Raw genomic sequence first — 17,754 nt, 5'->3', positions numbered from 1 at the left:
GGGTCCTGGGCAGCTGAGGCCCAGACACGCCTCTGGGGGGCTTCCCGGAGAGGAGGAGGGACGGCGGGGCAAAGTGTGGGTGGGGGAGAGGGGCGGGCCCTCCGCGCGCGCCTCTCTTCCTGAGGACTCCCTGGCTCGGCTCTGGGAGGAGGGGGACGCGGCCCCGACCGACCGCGAGGGGGGCTGCAGCGCTGCCACCTGCCACCTGCCACCTGCCACCTGCCAGGGCGCGGGCCCGCCGTCGGGGCGTCTCGGCCTCCCTGCGGCGCTGGCGGCGGGCAGCACTTTGCCCTCGGTCCCTGGGGCCGCGCTGGCCACGCCCCCGGGGGCGGGGCGGGGCCGGCGGGGCGGGGCGGGGCGGGGCCGGGCGGCGGCCGGGTTCCTCCGCAGTCCGCGGCGGCGGCGGCGACGGCGACATGGAGAGCGGGGCCTACGGGGCGGCCAAGGCCGGCGGCTCCTTCGACCTGCGGCGCTTCCTGACGCAGCCGCAGGTGGTGACGCGCGTCGTGTGCCTGGTGAGCCGGCGGGGCCGCGGGGCGGGGGGCGGACGGGGCCGCCGGGCGGGGCGGGGGCGGGGGCGGGGGCGGGGGGGCCGCGAGCCGGGAGCGCGACAGGTGGCGGCGGCCGGGCCGGGCCGGGCGGGCGGGCGGGCGGGCGGGGGCTGCGCGTGCGGACGGCGAGCGGGAGCGGGCCCGGGCCCCGAGCCGCCCCCTCCGCGCCCCCCCATCCCCCTCCGTCCCCCTCCGCCCCCCGCCCTCCATCCCCCCCGCGCCCCCCATCCCCTCCATCCCCCCATCCCCCTCCATCCCCCTCCATCTCCCCCCGCGCCCCCCCATCCCCTCCATCCCCCCCCCGCGCCCCCCATCCCCCTCCATCCCCCCCCGCGCCCCCCCCATCCCCCTCCATCCCCCTCCATTCCCTCCGCGCCCCCGGGCCCCAGCTCCTCCCGCGCGGCCCCGGTCCCCGCTGCCCCCACCGGCCGGGCCCGGGCGCGGGACGGCCCCGAGGCGCCGCGGGGAGCAGGCCTGTGGCCCCGCTGGCGGTGGGAGGGGCTTGGGGCAGCTCCAGGACAGGTGGCGGCGTCCTGGGACTCGGGCTCGGGGAATTCGCCGGGAAGGGGCTTTCCCAAGCCACGTGGGGCCCCTGGCGGTCGGGCGCCCCGAAACAGGCTCTCCCTTCCGCTCCGGAGCAGGCCCCGGCCCCGCTTCCCCACGCAAGGTCGGGGACCGCAAGTAGGGGAGGCCCCGGCCCCAGGTTAGGGGGTGACGGGGCTCAGGGGGGCCGCAGGCTCTTGAGCAACCAACAGCGCCTAGAGCCGGGCAAGGTCTCAGAGTGGGCAGGCGGAGGGCTGGGACTCAAGGGCCCACCCATGCCCTCCTGGGCCTGGAGCCTAACGAGGTGCCCTGGTGGCACCCAGGCCCCCTGCCTGCCTGACCCTGGGGTCTGTTCCAAGGGGCAGACGCCCATGTGTCGGGCCGGCTGTGCCAGGAGTGGGGCCTGGCACACTGCTGCCAGCATCCCGGAGTTCCGGCTTCATGTCCAGCTGGGGGTGGGGCTTGTGACTGCCAGCTCCAGAGCCTATTGACAGGCCCTCCTCAGGGCAGGGCAGGGGACAGGCCTGGGCCCCTGTCAGTGAGAGCCAGGTGTGCACACCGTCCTGCATCTGCTGGCCTGGGGCAGGGATCGGTGGTGGCCTTGAAGTTTAGGGAGGAGGTGAGCTTGTGACCTGAGGCTGTTCCCGAGGGCCCAGAGCCCCTCCCAGAGCTGGCAGGCCCAACTAGGACCTCCAGGGTTCTGGGTGCAGAACTGTGTCCACAGGCCTGCCAATCAGATTAGCCTGGGTTCTGGGCAGCTGAGGCCCAGACAGGCCCCGTGCAGACAGGACTCACCTGTGGGCAGGAAGCAGGCTGGGCTTCCCTCAGAGGGGGAGTCTGGATACCAAAGAGACCAGTAGTCCTTGTAGGAGGAGAGCTGGCCAAGCTGGGGAGGCCACGCTGGGGCAGGAAGGAGCTGGAGGGGGCACGGGCTTCAGCTCAGCACCGGCTGGCATGGCTTTCCCAAGAGGTGGGGGGAGCCCTCCATCGCCGGAGGTGTTCAGGCAGAGGTTGGACGCCACGGAGGTGACTCAGGCAGAAGGTGATCTGGGGGTGAAGCTCCGAGCCTGGGCTTCTGTGACTTTGTGTCATCTCCTACTGAAGCACGATGACCCCTCCCAGCAGGCAGCGGCAGCGGGGTAGTCCCCTCTCAGGAGATCCCCGTCCGTCCGTCCATCCCCCGCCTTCCCCTCCACTGGCCCAGCGTCCAGGAATCCCTGGCTAGGGGGTGGCGGCTGTGCTGGTATCTGCAGGTGGCCCGGGGGAAGGGGGTAAGGAGAAGTGGGGACTGGGCACCAGGAAGCAACGTGCCTGTCCGCTACTCCGCAAGCTCAGAAGGGGCCGTGGTGCCTGACCTCCCAGAGGGGAGCAGCACCAGTGGGGGGGCCCAGGGCCCCTGTCATGTGTGCCCCTGTGGGGTCTGTCTGGCGGCCACTCAGCCCCTCCCTGCCCTGTTCCCTCAGGTCTTTGCTCTGATTGTGTTCTCCTGCATTTTCGGCGAGGGCTACACCAACACCCACCACTCCATTCAGAAATACTGCATTTTCAACCACAACGAGGACGCGTGTGGCTATGGAAGTGCCATCGGGGTGCTAGCCTTCCTGGGCTCTGCCGCCTTCCTAGTGGTTGACGCCTACTTCCCCCAGATCAGCAACGCCACAGACCGCAAATACCTGGTCGTCAGCGACCTGCTCTTCTCAGGTATCTGCTAGCAGCGCCCCCATTCGACTTTGGGAAGCGAAGAGGAGCAGGCGGTGTTCCCCAAAGCCCTGGGGCTCTGGGATGGCAGGGCCTCGGCAACCTCCGGAAGGCCCAGGAGCAGCGGGGGCCCCCGGCCCCACGTGAGCAGACCGGCTTGCTGGCGGGGATCTCTGCCGAAGCCCACCGGCATTGAGTGGTGGTCACCGGGCTTTGGAGCCAGGCACCCCAGTCCCCACCCTGGCTTTCTGCATCGGTGCCCTTTATATTCCTGGAGGCTTCTGGGAGATCCTGGCCAAGGGCCACCCCGCTCCCCCCACCACCACAGGGGGCCTCTCCTGGGTCCCCGAACAGCCCCTGCCCCCTCCACGGAGCTGACCTTGCCTTCCGGCCTTCTTCCCAGCTCTCTGGACCTTCCTGTGGTTTGTTGGTTTCTGCTTCCTTACCAACCAGTGGGCGGCCACCAAGGTGGAAGACGTGTTCGTGGGGGCCGACTCGGCCCGGGCGGCCATCACCTTCAGCTTCTTCTCCATCTTCTCCTGGGTAGGTGGGCCGGGGCGGGCAGGGTTGCAGTGTCTTTGGAGAAGGGTGGTGGAGGCTGAGGAACCCAAAACTCGGGGCTCCCCGCAGGGTGCGCTGGCCTCCCTGGCCTACCAGCGCTACAAGGCGGGAGTGGACGACTTCATCCAGAACTACGTAGACCCCACTCCTGACCCCAGCACGGCCTATGCCTCCTACCCCGGTGCGTCTGTAGACAACTACCAACAGCCGCCCTTCACCCAGAATGCCGAGACCACTGAGGGCTACCAGCCGCCCCCTGTGTACTGAGCTGCAGCTGGGGATGGTAAGGGAGGCAGAGAGGGTGTCGGGGGCCTCTCCCTCCTGGACTCCTCCCACGAGCCTTGCCTCGCCTCCCGGGGCTGTGGCCCCTCACCCTGTCGGGTGCCTGGGGTGCCTGTCCGAGGAGCCGCCGCGCAGCCTGGAGCCCCAGCCTCCCGGCCCGGCTGGCTTCAGCCTCCGCCCGCCGGGCTTCAGCCACCACTCCTCAAGGGCATTTTTTAGAAAAGGTTTTTAGCCAGATGTGTTTTGTCATTGCTTTTAATAATCCCCAACCCAACGCTACCCGAAGTAGCTAGAAGTGCCCGACCTGCTGTTTTGACAAGTGCCTTAGCTTCTCCCCAGCCCAAGGGAGCCGGGCCCAGGTCCAGACTGTGGTGGCCGCAGTTACTTGGGCTTCTGTGCCAAAGATGAGCCTTGGAGCCTTCCCTGGGCTCGCCTGCTGGTGCTGGGCCCGGGCGCCCTCTCCCGCTCACTCAGGTTTGGTTCCCACCTCCCGGCGCCGTGGTGCCCGCAGCCCCTGCGTGCGCCAGAAGCTGGCAGCCCTGTGCTTGCTGCTGTCACGTCTGCTCGCTCTCGGATCGAGGGTCCCTGCTCTGCCAGGGCTTCCGGGCGGGTGGCCTGACAGCCTCGGGGCTGGGCGCTGGGCGGACACCCGCCGCGGGGTGGGGGTGGGGGGACACGGGGCTGCACTCCCTTCTCCTCGTTCCCACCCCTTGGCAACAGGGAAGGGCTTTGCCTGACCGGAGGAAACACCCAGCTTTATGTAAATATTCGGCCACTGTCAGGTGTGGGGTGCGCCCACAGCCCCGGGCTGTCCTGAATGTATTATAAAGGCTCCGGGGGAAGATGCACAGATCCGTGGTTCTAGTAGACTGCTTCCAAGACAGAATAAATGTTTTTCTTGTTCATAATCTCCCTTGTCTTTAGTTGGGCCTCAGCCTGGGGGTGGAAGAGACGTCCCACTCTGGGGTACACCCTGGGAGGGTGTGCTTTATGAACTTGCATTTTGAACAGTGGGCAGCAGTTTGCAGCTCTAGCGCATGCGTGTGCGCACACTCCCTCATCTGGGGTCTCATTCCTCACACTGCCGTCCAACGGCATCTTAAAATAGCAGCTGTACTCAGCCTGTAAACAAGACAGTTCTTCTGGACTGCCTTGCCAAGGCCCTGCTGTGCCCTTGCTGGAGTTGGGGTGGGGGCACCTGGGAGCTGACCCACTGGCTGCCCCTCCCCTGGTAACCCTTTGCTTCCCAACCCCTTCTAGCCAAGTGAGCAGTACCCCGGCAAGGGCTGGTCCTCCCTTCCTGCAGACAGAGGCTGGCACCTCTGGAGCCTGTCCTGGGATGGCCGGCCCCAAGGGAGCGAGCCTATCCCTGACAGGAGAGGTCAGGGCCCCTGAAACCCCTCAATTCCCTTTTGGAGCAGTGACAACAAGAACTGTCAAAAGTGGGCCTGTTTGAAAATCCTGAGAACCAATAAAAAAAAATAATAAAGTTTGCTCCACTCTACGTGAGTGAGTTCCATGAAAAAAAAAAAAAAAAGAAAATCCTGAGAACCAACGAATATGGTTCTGTGAACACCTCAGTGTGACTCAGGACCAGTCACCAGCAAGCTAGAGTAGAACAAAAGGGAGAGGCAAGCCAGGGTGACTGACCCCAGAACCTCAATCCCATCTGCACCAGGGTGGGGACAGAGGGGCTTGCCCACCCCAGCGGGTTCTTGCTTCTATGCAAGCCGCTGACAGCCCACTTTACAAGGTACAGCTGAGCTAGTCTTCTGGGCTCTCGAGCTATCGAGTGTCTGTTTCACAAACAAAACCTGACCCCACACCCCAGCTGGCAGCCCTGACCACAGCCTTGTCTTTGTCCTGGGTCCCAGGCTCCTCCGTCCACCCATCTTGTCCTGAAACTCATCCAGACAGAAGAGCAAGCAAACATTCTTCCTAGGATGCGCTTCGTGGTCGCTTCTCAGTTAAACTGTTGTGGCTAAGAGACTAGTAGTACTAGAAAAAGATCTGGAAGGAAATCCCCACCGTGTCACATCAGAGCTGTCTACAGGGAGACCTGGGGCATCCCAGGCTGTTAATGACATGTGCTTTTGGGGCACCTGGGTGGCTAGGTTAAGTGTCTGACTTCTGCCTGGGATCGGGCTCTCTGCTCAGTGGGAAACCTGCTGCTTTTTCTCCCTCTGCCTCTGTCCATCCTCCAGCTTGTGCTCTTAAAAATCTTTTTTTTTTTTTTTTTTAAGATTTTAGGGCAGCCCAGGTAGGTGGCTCAGCGGTTTAGTGCTACCTTCAGCCCAGGGCGTGATCCTGGAGACCCAGGATCAAGTCCCATGTCAGGCTCCCTGTGTGGAGCCTGTTTCTCCCTCTGCCTGTGTCTTTGTCTCTCATGAATAAATACATAAAATCTTAAAAAAAAAAAAAAAGACTTTATGTATTTATTCATGAGAGACAGACACTCCGGATGTAGGACTTGATCCCAGGACCCCGGGGTCATGCCCTGGGCTGAAGGCAGACGCTCAGCTGCTGAGCCACCCAGGCGTCCCCCACAAATAAAACCTTAGCCAATCAGTAAGTTTTAATATTAGTTATTAATTCACAAACTACAACAGGATCACAGACCCTGGGGCAAGCCACCTCTGCCCCTAACCCCCTCCCCCATTTTAAAGGTAAGCCCGGGGACCTGAGCCCCAGCAGGGTGTCTCCCAGGTGAGAGAGAGAAGCTGTAACTCTGGAGGTGATCAGAGTGTAGGCAGGGCCCTGGGGGCAGCCGGAGGGCACAAAGTCGGGCCACCCTGGGGGCCAGGAGTGGTCCCCGCTGGCGGGGACAGAAGCCTTGGCGTGGGACGAGCCTGGTGTGGAGCTGGAAGTGCTGGCGCCCGGACTTCCCAGTGGGAACAGAAACTCAACAGCCAAGGCCACAAAGGGGAAGAAGCCACGGCAGCCCCGCCACGTTGTTAAGTGTGTGGTTGTGCCCCGCACCCCCCAGGAGGGCGGGGGGGCCCCCGTCTGCGGCCAGACCCTGAGCTCAAGAGCAGACCGGCAGCCGGGAAAGGAACAGAGAAGGGGAACCGGGCCGCCACCCGGACTCGCGCCGGGACTCACAAAGTCCCCCCCCTTCCTCTCCATCCCCGCTCCTCCCCCTGTGTCTCTGGGAGGGCTGCACCCGGCAGGGGCAGGGGCAGGGGCAGGGGCAGGGGCAGGGGCAGGGGCATCCAGCAGGGGCCGCCTCAGTTGGCGGGGCTGCACTGCAGGACGTGCTGGGGAGCAAAGAGCTTGCGGACTCCCGTGGCCTCCTTGCCCTCCCCGGGCTTTCCGGGCACCAGCACCAGCACGTTCTCCTTGTTCTCCCTGCTGTCCAGCCCCATGGGCGGGCCCGACGCCTTCTTGAAGTAGCAGAGGCGGCACACGGAGTGGTATTTGTCTGCTCCTCCGATCACCTCAACCTGGCCCCGGGACAGAAAGGGCCTGCACTGAGCAGGGGTGGGGGGAGCGGCGGCACAGCGCCCCCCGACTCCCCCTCCCCCCAGCAGGCAGGGGCAGGCAGGGGAGGCTACCTCCTTCTCCGAGCCGAGTCGCTTGGTGTAGGCGGCCTCGCGGAAACACTCCATGCACACGGCTGTCAGCTTCACGACGCTCTCGGCCAGCGGCACCAGGTTCAGGATGGTCCCGAATGCCTGCACTCCCCGGGGAAGACAGCAGGTGAGCACATCTACCTGACCAGGTGGGTTTTCCTTGAAATCCTTGGACTCAGAGCAGGGAGGCACGGAAACCTTGGCTCGGCTTGCTTTCCCCAGAGTGCCATCCCCTGTAGCAGACAGCATCCAGTCTGGGATGGACTCATCTGAGTGCCCAGGCTAAGGCACCCCCGGCTGAACGTGTGCCCAAGGACCAAGCCCTGGTCATCCAGGGAGCACTGTGCTGAGAGAGGAGGCCCTGTTCCTGCCCCACCCCTCGCCCCCTCCCTCCCGATCCCTTCCCAAGGCCCAGCTCAGACCCCTCACCTTCCTCTGGAAGGTCCCATCCAATGCGGCCACGATCACAGTCTTCCCGGCGTTGGCCATAGTCTCACTGAACTCCACAATGTCTGGGAACTGGAAGGGGGCGGGATGGCAGCAAGCTTCAGCAGCTTCCGGGGGCCACAGAGGGACACTGTCACCCACCAGTGTGGAGCATGAGAACAGGGCGACCCCAGCCCCCAGCCAGCACCCCAGATCAGGAGATAAGTGTCTCTGTGCTCACCCTCACTCCACACAGCCACACACACCTACAACCGGCCCCGTTGCCTGACCATCCACCAGCTCTCCATGACAGAACTGGTACGCTCCAGGCCCCAGCACATGGGACCTGTCCCTAGGTGATGCAGGCCAGCTGGAGGCAGTCTAATACCGTGGTGGCCAAAGGCTCAGGCTAGAGGGCTGCCTGCCTTAAACCCTGCTCTGGTTGGACCCATATGTGACCTTGGCCATGACTTCATGTTTCTGAGCTGAAGAAATGGCAAGGAAGGCTCCTGGTATTGCTCACAGATCCCGGGCCCTCAAATAGTGAACAGATAAGTTACTTGATGCCTGAGAGGGGTCAAGTTTCCGCCAGCTATTTACACAGCAGGCCCTGTGTTTACTTGGTAAACCAGCTGTCATCCTGAGGGGCCAGGGTGAGGCTGCTACTTGTGCAGATCCTTTGGGTTTTCACTGTGCAAGCATACTGCCTCCAGTGGACTGTGTCTATCTGGATTGCTCTTTGGGTTGTGTGAACGGGCACGTTCTTGTCTTGGGGCAGTGGGCCTCTCCCCACGCTGTTCAGGCCCGACCTGGCCCACTTACTGGGGTGTGAGGTTACAGAGACCTGGACAGTTAGCAAAGACAAGGACCGTGAAGGTGGCTAGGAAAACCAAGAGTGATTTGAGTAGGATTCAGACGAAGCCAACTCCTACTACTCTCTGTAGGGCTGGCCAGACCCAAGCTACAGAAGCACCCCCCCCCGCCCCACCCCCCATGCTAGCATGGTCCCACATGCAAATGATGCCGACATTCAAAGATCTCACTTCGTCTCCTGTTCACATGCCACCTCCCTGGGAAACAGTCCCCAGCAGGCGTTCCCAAGGTCTCAAAGATAAGGAGAGCTCTGTGCAGATGGCCGGCAACACTTCACAACACTCGCTGGGAAGCACGTTACTGGCATTTATTTTTATTGCTGTTAGTTTTTATGTTATATTATGGGTTGACCTGTGTCCCCTCCCGCCCTCCAAATTCACATTGAAACCTTCACCCCCAATACCTCAGCATCTGACCTCATTCGGAGGAAGGGTCTTTGCAAATGCCACCCAATTAAAGTAAGGTCAGCAAGGTGAGCCCCAATTCAATAGGACTGCTGTCCTTACGAGAAAGGGGCACTTGGACAGAGACACAGAGGGAAGATGGCCATCTACAAGCCAAGGGCAGAGGCCTGGACTATTCCCATCCCAGCCCTCACAAGGAAACGAGCCTGCTGTCCACACCCTGACTTTGGGCTTCCAGCCTCGAGAATTGGGAGAGAATCAGTTGCTGCTGTGTAAGCTGTCTGCTTGGTGCCACTTGTTACAGCAGCCCTAGGCAAGTAATACAGGTTACACTTAAAATAAAACTTCAGCGGGGCCTCTGGGGAGTGCGGTCTGTTAAACTCCAACTCTCAGTTTTGGCTCAGGTCATGATCTCTGGGTGGGGAAATGCTCAGCAGGGAGTTGGCTTCCCCTCTCCTCTGCCCCTCCCCCCACTCCCTCCCACTCTCTCAAGTAAATACAATCTTTAAAAGAATATAAAGTAAACTAGAACCTCAGGGTGCCCAGCTGGCTCAGTCAGAAGAGCGCCACTCTTGATCTCAGGGTGTGAGTTTGAGCGCCACGTTGGGTAAAGAGATTACTTAAATAAATAAAAACTCTTAAAAAATAAGTAAGGTGCCTGGGTGGCTCAGTAGGTTAAGCGTCTGCTTTCAGCTCAGGTCATGATCCCGGGGTCCTGGGATCGAGTCCCGCGTTGGGCTCCTTGCTCAGTGGCGAGTTTGCTTCTCCCTCGCCCTCTGTGATCTCTCTCACTCCCTCTCAAATAAGTTAACGAAATGTTTAAACTAAATAAATAAAAAACATAATAGAACTTCTAAGCACTTTACAAACTTTGGGTTTTCCTGGCAGACACAGTTACAACATGGGATCCATGTAGGAAAGTACCAGCAGAGGGTTCTCAGCTGGTGGCAAGTGTGCCCACTCGTGTCCAGCTGCCCATGCCACACCTCCGGGTGACCGGCAGCAAGCTCGCTTCCTAAAGGAGTTTTGATGGAGGGGACAGAGCCCAGAGTAGAGATTAGGAAGCCTCCGAGTGGATTTGCACCTCCGTCATCTTTCTGCCAAGAGCTGGCTGGCTTGTGACGTGCGGCCAAGTGACCCCTGGCTCTGCCCCCGCTGGGGCCTCACTCCCTGGCAGGCATGCTGGCCTCACAGGGGCAAAGGCCACAAAGGACAGTAATAAAGGACGGACAAAGTAAAATATTCAGCTGTGGATGGTGAAACGCTACATGAAATGCCACAGACAGAATTCAAAGGCCAATAGGGAGGATATCACAGCACATGACAAAGTGACACCAGCCATCAAGTGCACTGGAAGAAAGATAAACCAAGAGAAAAAGGAGTGAAAGCCCTTACAAGGCAATTTAAAAGATAAAGAAATATAAATAGCCAATAAACATGGAAACAGATGTCAAGTAGCAGTAGCAGTAATTTCTCTGTAGCAGAGAAATGCAGTAGAACAGGGTGCGCGGGCACGGGTGTGCACAAACACGCACCCTCTGCCATTTGCCCTTTACACCTCTCTCCTAGGGAATCTCTGCAAAGGCTCAGCGGTCCCACCGCCCTGTCCTCTGCGCCTGCTGTTCACTCTCCACTCAGCCTGCCCAGAGCCCACCCACCTCCCTCCTACCGCAGACACAGCCGGCCAACAGCTCACTCCCTGGCTCTCTCGCAGGCCCCTTCCTAGCCACCCCACCTTAGCTCTGTCCCCCTGGCATTGCCTTTCAGGCCAGTTGTCTCCACCTGACCTAGGACATCATTCTCTCCCTGGACTAGAAGGTAGGCTCAGGGGTGGAGACTCTGGCTGAATCCCCAACCCTGAGAACACAGCTGGTGTGGGGCACAAGCCCAGAAAAAGCATGGATGAATGAATGAATGAATGGAATTGGCCCCTTGACCAGCAATTCCACTTAGCAGATAAATCCCAATACAACAGCCAGCAGCCCAAGATGCCCATCACAGACTTCAAATGCACATGCCAGGGGGCTGGCATAAGTGAGGTAGTACATTTGTAAACACTCATAAGGATGGGTACACTTGCTGATACGGGTAAACGGCCCACAGTGTGATAGGAGGCCCCTCTATTTAAAAATGCACGCTGGGGATCCCTGGGGGGCTCAGGGGATCCCTGGGTGGCTCAGCGGTTTAGCGCCTGCCTTGGGCTCATGGTGTGATCCTGGAGTCCCGGGATCGAGTCCCACGTCGGGCTCCCTGCATGGAGCCTGCTTCTCCCTCTGCCTGTGTCTCTGCCTCTTTCTCTGTGTCTCTCATGAATAAATAAAATATTTTAATTAATTAATTAATTAAATAAAAATGCACGCCTATAAAAACTAGACAGATGTAGAACCAACGTGTAATGGGGCTTTGTTTGTTGTTCTGGGTTGTAAAAAGAGAACAGCAGCCCAGCAGCAGGAGCTGGCCTGGCCCTCACAACTGGGCCCTGGAGTTATCACGTGGAACATAAATAATTTCATGGAGCACGAGCATGAGGCAAGGCCACTCTATGACTGCAATGTGTCAAGACAAAAACAAGACCCTCCATAGTCCTGTCTGAGCGGAGACAGACGTCAACACTCAATAAGCTACAAGGGACCAAACATTCCCCTGTCCTGGCCAACAGGAGTGACTGCTGCTGCTTTATCGACTCCACTTCAGCCTCATGGTTCTCCCTCCCTAGCAAGAAGGTTTAGGATCCCGGTCGGGATCACCCTCCTTCCTGAGGGCGTTGAATTGAGAACTAAGCTAACCTCCTAAAACCCTGTCCAGAATGACCCCTACAAGCCCTAGTCCTAATAACCAAGCCCTCTCCAGCCCCTCAGTGGGATAGATGCCCCCGGTTCCCAAGATGGATTCTCCCTGCAGCAATCACTAACCACTCACCAAACACACACACAAAAGAATTTCAGGGCACAGGGACCCTGGGTGGCTCACGGGGTTAAGTGTCTGTCTTCAGCTCATGTCATGATATCTCAGGGTCCTGGCATCCAGCCCTGTGTCGGGCTCCCTACTCAGTGGGGAGCCTGCTTCTCCCTCTCCCCCCCCTTCCTTTCCCTCAAATAAATAAATAAATACATTCTTAAAAAAAAAAAAAGGTGGGGGACCAGGTGCCCAAATTCCAGTGGCAGAAGGTCAGTAGAGGCCACACATGCAACCTCTAGGTATGCCACCCCGCACCAGGGACCCCTAAAGCTTTCTCAATTCCGTTCTCTTAATGCGCCCTTCCAGGGCAACCTGAGAAGCCAACAGCAAGCCTCCCCATCACTGACTTGGAAAAGAGTGAGCCAGGAAAGGCTTTCACGCACGATTTTCAGAAAGACAAGGGAAGGAACAGCAGCAGTTAAAACAAACGGTACAGGGGCACCTGGGTGGCTCAGCGGTTGAGCATCAGATGCCTTTGGCTCAGGTTGTGATCCTGGAGTCCTGGGATCAAGTCCCACATCGGGCTCCGTGTGAGGGGCCTGCTTCTCCCTCTGCCTATGTCTCTGCCTCTCTCTCTCTCTCAGTCTGTGTCTCTCATGAATAAATAAAGACAAATGGTACATCTGTAAATAGCAAGGATATGTGAATTAGAGCAGGACTTACACAAAAAGAACTGGAAATCCCAAATAAAAAGCAGGCTTTGAAAGCACACACACTGGGAGATGTTCCCAGAACACCTGCCAGAGGTGGGGAGAGAGATTCAGAGTGATAGTGGCATCCTTCTCCCCACCAGGCATGGGGACATGAGTGCTCACATGTCAAAGGCACACCAGACACCAAGCATAGAACCTCCCAGGACACACTTTCCTGAGAGCAAACCCGTTACTCGTTACCTGCTCAGGCCGGCAGCCACAGACCAACGGCGGCCTTCTCCTCAGCTGCAGGAAGAGCTACTGCTTTTCCAAAGCAACGGGGAGAAACCATAGTCAAGGTACCCTTTGCCCTCTACTTACCGTAGAGAACATTAAAGACATTTTCCTACCAAGACGCAGAAAGCTTCCCACCAACACGTCCTAGCTGTAAGAATTACTAAAGGATGTACTTCAGCTGGAAGAGGAACAAGCCAGAAGCAACAGTGAGCCAAGCAAAACATTCTTACACACCAGTGTTGAGAAACTGGCTTGAACTCATGGCCCCGAGATCAAGAGTCATATGCTCTATGGACTGAGCCAGCCAGGCACCCCAAGAAACCTAATTTTTTCCCCTCATTGTAAATATAAATATATATATATAATATATTACAGATTTTTTTTTTTTAGGGGAGAGGGGAGGGAGAGAGAGTCTTAAGCAGGCCTCATGCCCAGCACGGAGCCCAATGGGAGGCTCCATCTCACGACCGTAAGATCATGACCTGCAATGAAATCAAGAGTCAGAGGCTCAATTGATTAAGCCACCCAGGTGCCCCGCCCCACCCCTCTTTTTATTGTATATATATATTTTTTAAAAAAGGTAAAATAAATCCCTTAAAACATGAAAAGCAGTACGGGGAATCCAGAGGGTATTCAGACACCGGTTAAAGCAAGTGAACTACAGACCGGGAGTCCGTAGGCAGAAGGCCAGACAAGCCAACTTACGAACTGCCCTTCGTCGATGCCTATGACAGCCACGCCCAGGGCCTCCTGGGCCACGTCCCGGAGCAGGCAGGCTGGCAGTGCCTCCATGGTGTTCCTGGGGAGAGAAAGCCAGCAGTGAGCCAGGGACCGGCTCCCAGGCCCACCCTCCCCGCAAAGCACGTGCACCGTTTGGCCCGAGCTTGAAGTTAGTGCCTGTGAGAGGGCATCTGGGGAGAATAAAGACCCATGTTCAGACCAGTTATTCAACCCAAGTTAGGCCACTTGATGCTCTGGACCAGAGATGAGCAATGCGTGATATAAAGCTTAATGGGGAAAAAAAAAAAAAAAAGCTTAACGGGGACTCAAAAGCTCTGCTTCTGTTCAGGGGGCCAGGGCAGGCGAAACGCTTTCTTTCTCTTAAAAATGGGAAAAAAGAGTACGTAAATACAACTCAGCCTGCACTCTAGTTGTCTTTATTATCAACGCGGTCATGAGATATAATTTTTCACTTCTTTCTTTTTATGGAGGAAGGGGCACACAAAGGTAAAGTTGCCCGGGGAAAGTCCAACGTGGTCCTGGGCAAAGCATTAGCACCAGGCCCCGAGCTCCGTGTGTCCCCGCAGAGAGAAGCCTGAACTTCAGCCTGCAGTGCCAGAGAATTCCCTCCGTTGGGCTCCTGTGGCCGAGCGGAGGATTCTTCCAGGTTCGTGGGGCTATTAACTGGCAGAGCCAAGGTTCAAATCCAAGGTCATAGTGCTGCCCTGCGCGCCCCACAGGGAGAGTCGTATTCACAAGAGCTTGAAAGCAAAAGGCCATGTGTGGGAAGGTTCCAGTGCATTACGTGGCACGGTGGACCCCATCCCGCCCCCACACCCAGGGCCTTTTCTGAACAGGGATGCTGTTCTCTCTCCCCCGTCTTTTTATTTTTATTGATTTTTATTTTTTTTCCCCCGTCTTTTTAAATAGTCTCTGTGTTTTTCTACAATGTTGTTTTCTTCTGTGTTCATTTTTCCTGCTCTAAGTAGCCTTCTGAGGGGCTTGTACTCCCCTGCCCCTTTTTAAAGATTTTATTTATTTATTTGAAAGAGAGAGGGGATCCCTGGGTGGCTCACTGGTTTGGCGCCTGCCTTTGGCCCAGGGCGTGATCCTGGAGACCTGGGATCGAGTCCCGTGTCGGGCTCCCTGCATGGGGCCTGCTTCTCCCTCTGCCTGTGTCTCTGCCTCTCTCTCTCTGTGCCTCTCATGAATAAATAAATAAAATCTTTAAAAAATAAAATAAAATAGAGAGCACGTGCACACTAGAGCAGGAGGAGGAGCAGAGGGAGAAGGAGAAGCAGTCTCCTCCCTAAATGGAGGCTCGATGCCAAGACCCTGGGATCACGATCTGAGCCAAAAGCAGACGTTTAACCAACTGAGCCATCCAGGTACCCCTGGGGGCTGGTACTTTCCAAAGGCTCAGCAGCCTGTAGCTGTATTTAGAAAAAATAAAATACAACCACTGCTCAGTTATTATCTTGCTATAAGTCTACTCCAAGATCTGGCAAGAGCAGGAGATGGTATTTCCTGCATTTTAAATTCCCCTTTCCCACCCCAAGCCAGAGAAAACCAGAGGGTGGGCAAGGGCAGCATCTCTGGAGCCCTGTCACTCCCGCCAAGGGCTGAGTCACAGCCATGGCCCGTCTCAGCTTCTGTGGCCCAAGTGAGAGGGCATGTGTGCGGCTCCGGCCAAGTTCAGACATGCCCCTGATCTGACTTATCACTGCGTAATGCGGCCTCCTCTGCTCGCACTGCCCTCCCTGGATGTGCCCCTGGCCAGTGCAGCAGAAGCAGACACATGTTTTAGGGAAGAAGTAACTGCAAGACCTAAATGACCTGCATAGGGCAGCACGGCAGAAAGCACCAGTCACTCACATCCTGATGCTTTAACTCCAATTCCTAGACACTATCCACCCACCACCCGCCCGGCTTCAGAAACCCCACATTCCCACCCCAAAGCCACACACGGGGCAGTCCTGAGGCTGCAAGCCCTCCCTGTGGCACAGCGTGGCTCTGCCGCTGGCGGCTCGGGCGGACAAGTCCAAAAGAGGTAACATCTCAGGCTCAGAAATCTGCAGCCAAGGAACAGGCAAGAGTAAAACTAAACTCAACCTCTCATTCCCGACCTCAGGTTGCAGACTGAAACGTGTGCAGGGCACAGGCAGATAAACACAAAACTGGGAAGCATGAAGGCCACAAGACAACAGAGTCAACCAAGATAAAACAACTGAAAAGCTAAATGAAAAGCAACATGCACGCTAAACAAAACCAGTTTGCAACAGCACAGATGTAAGCTCGGCACTATTGACCATCGGGGCAGGGTCAGTATTTGTTGTGGGGGCCGTCCTGTGCACTGGGAATTCAGGAGCATCCCTGGCCTCTCCCCACTGGATGCCCATAGCATGCCCTCCCCTACTCCAGCTGTGAAGACTACAGATGTCTCCAGACATTGCCAAATGGACTCTGAGGGAGCGAGAGGGGGAACAAAATCTCCCTTTGTGAAGAACACCGGGCCAGAACTCTGTGAGAGGCCAAGTCCTAAGATCCCTTGCCAAGCGACCTTGAGAGTTTGCTGAGTTGCACGTTTCCATGCCGCCCACCGGCATGGCTAACCAGTCCTGCTGAAGAGCGCTCTGACAGTATGGCCTATGCCCTTGCGCATTTTCACCAGGTTTCCGGAAGAAGTGCTGGGACAGGACAGGAGAGAACAGGGACTGACCGGTCATGCGTGGAGAAGCTGTTGCTGTACCGCGTGTCTTTGGCATACTTGATCACCAAGCACTTGTACTGGGCAATCTGGAAGCGACGGACCCTTCTCATCAGCTCGGTACTGCAAGAGCAGAGCACTAGGTGAGACCCAGGATGTTAAGGAAGTCCCCATTAGCACAAGTGGGGCTCCCCCCCCACCCCTGCTGGGGGTCTACAGCCTGAGACCCACCAATGGACAGAAAAACCAGAGAGGACAGAGGGTGGTGATGGCAAGGAACAGAGGTCAGGTGGTCTGGGGAGGGGGTGGGAGAATAAATGTCTCAGGGATCTGATGGGGTGAGTAGAGTCAAAGGCCTCCGACAGAGAAGAGGGGTCTGGATTGCATCCCCAAAGAGTCCCATCCCAGAGGTCTTCACATGGTCTGCATTGACTTCGCAGTCTTTTGTTGTTGTTGTTCAAGAAAAAAAAGCAGTTACCTCTGGGTCCCAGAGCCCACCCTGGCCTGACTGTGGTGGGCACCAGGTTTGCCCTGCAGTGACCCCCCCCAGGGCAGAGGGCGTCACTCAGGGGGCCGACTAGCCCTGCCTGGGTCAGGCCACCGTCCTGTCACATCAGGGGAGCAAAGGCATCCTGGCCTGACTCCTTAGTGTGTAAACTACTTAAGGAAACAAACACTAGGAAGGGAAGGAGGAGTGTGGATGCTGCAGGGTGCACAGGACCCAGCTCACCGAGGACACCATTTTAGAAGAATTAAAATTTTAAATTGAAAAAAAAAAAACCAAAACGAAACGAAAAGACTTGGCTGCTCCTTTCCAAGAGAGATTTAGTGGGAGGGTGGGGGGAGGGAGGACTACACCCTCAGCAGCCATAACCTGCTGCAGGGGGGCGACGTGGTGCCATGACCCCATGGAAGGGTCTGAACCCCGCGGGCAGGGAAGAGGCGCCCTCCTGCAGGACCGCATGGGGCGGGAACGCGTGCTCGGTCCGGGGGAGGGGTCGTCCTGCAGGGGGGCACTGAGAGGGGCAGCAGGGGAGGAGGACGGGCCCCCGGAAGGGAGGGGGGAGAAGGCCGTCCCCGCGAGGACATTACTTATTTACCTTTTTCCTGAGAACATGGGTCCTAGAATCACCTAGGAGAGAAGGAGAGGTCACTTCGGGGCCCGCTGCGCACGGACTGCAGGCCAGGGCCACAACCCCAACCCCAACCCCAACCCGCACCCGGGTCGCGACCCCGGCCCGCCACCCGCGCCCGCCGGGGTGCCACCCCCGCGCCGGCACCTGGATCTGCCCCCGGGTCTTGCTGGGGGAGCCGGGCAGCACGGTGGGCAGGTTGATGCAGCTCATGGCGCCTGCACGAAGCCCGCCGCTCGGGAGCCCTCGGGTGCCACCGCCCAGCAGCCTGACCCGGGTGCCCCCGCCGCCGGCCTTTATCCCGGGCGCGCTGGCCAATCGGGAGCCGGCGCGGGCGCCCCGCAGCCAATCAGCGCGCGGCCGCGGACTGGCGGGAGATTCGAGCGCGGCCCGCCCC

At 58.3% G+C, this 17,754-nt stretch overlaps 2 protein-coding genes across 3 annotated transcripts; one reads left to right on the top strand and one right to left on the bottom strand.

Annotated features, from left to right (window-relative positions):
* The first annotated feature begins 399 nt into the window (after positions 1-399).
* SYNGR2 (synaptogyrin 2) lies at positions 400-4,543 on the top strand. The gene is made up of 4 exons (NM_001252581.1): positions 400-515; positions 2,558-2,795; positions 3,196-3,335; positions 3,423-4,543. Exons 1-4 carry the CDS (start codon positions 417-419, stop codon positions 3,618-3,620), a joined length of 675 nt encoding a protein of 224 aa, NP_001239510.1. The 5' UTR covers positions 400-416; the 3' UTR covers positions 3,621-4,543.
* A 1,661-nt stretch (positions 4,544-6,204) lies between these two features.
* On the bottom strand, positions 6,205-17,640 carry TK1 (thymidine kinase 1). 2 transcript variants are annotated; one of them, XM_038546469.1, is made up of 7 exons: positions 17,505-17,640; positions 17,325-17,356; positions 16,237-16,347; positions 13,503-13,596; positions 7,637-7,726; positions 7,190-7,309; positions 6,205-7,078 (listed from the first exon to the last, which is right to left on the bottom strand). In XM_038546469.1, the coding sequence occupies exons 1-7, from the start codon at positions 17,568-17,570 to the stop codon at positions 6,863-6,865; spliced, it is 729 nt and encodes a 242-aa protein (XP_038402397.1). In that variant the 5' UTR covers positions 17,571-17,640; the 3' UTR covers positions 6,205-6,862. The 2 variants fall into 2 exon arrangements, with proteins under 2 accessions (XP_038402397.1, XP_038402396.1); XM_038546468.1 differs by having other exon boundaries at positions 6,205-7,309.
* Positions 17,641-17,754: the final 114 nt, after the last annotated feature.

This window comes from Canis lupus, chromosome 9 (assembly GCF_011100685.1).
Source record: "Canis lupus familiaris isolate Mischka breed German Shepherd chromosome 9, alternate assembly UU_Cfam_GSD_1.0, whole genome shotgun sequence".
NCBI lineage: Eukaryota > Metazoa > Chordata > Mammalia > Carnivora > Canidae > Canis > Canis lupus.
The sequence above is the reverse complement of the archived record's forward strand: the minus strand, read 5'-3'. Positions and strand labels throughout refer to the sequence as shown.

Bases quoted from the DNA above. Each gene is read 5' to 3' on its own strand.
- TK1 (XM_038546468.1), bottom strand. From the start codon at position 17,570: ATGAGCTGCATCAACCTGCCCACCGTGCTGCCCGGCTCCCCCAGCAAG. The intron at 16,348-17,324 runs GTAAATAAGTAA...CTGCTCTTGCAG, and splicing joins CCCATGTTCTCAGGAAAAAG to TACCGAGCTGATGAGAAGGG. The intron at 13,597-16,236 runs GTCAGTCCCTGT...TTCTCTCCCCAG, and splicing joins AGCTTCTCCACGCATGACCG to GAACACCATGGAGGCACTGC.
- SYNGR2 (NM_001252581.1), top strand. From the start codon at position 417: ATGGAGAGCGGGGCCTACGGGGCGGCCAAGGCCGGCGGCTCCTTCGAC. The intron at 516-2,557 runs GTGAGCCGGCGG...CTGTTCCCTCAG, and splicing joins TGACGCGCGTCGTGTGCCTG to GTCTTTGCTCTGATTGTGTT. The intron at 2,796-3,195 runs GTATCTGCTAGC...CCTTCTTCCCAG, and splicing joins CAGCGACCTGCTCTTCTCAG to CTCTCTGGACCTTCCTGTGG.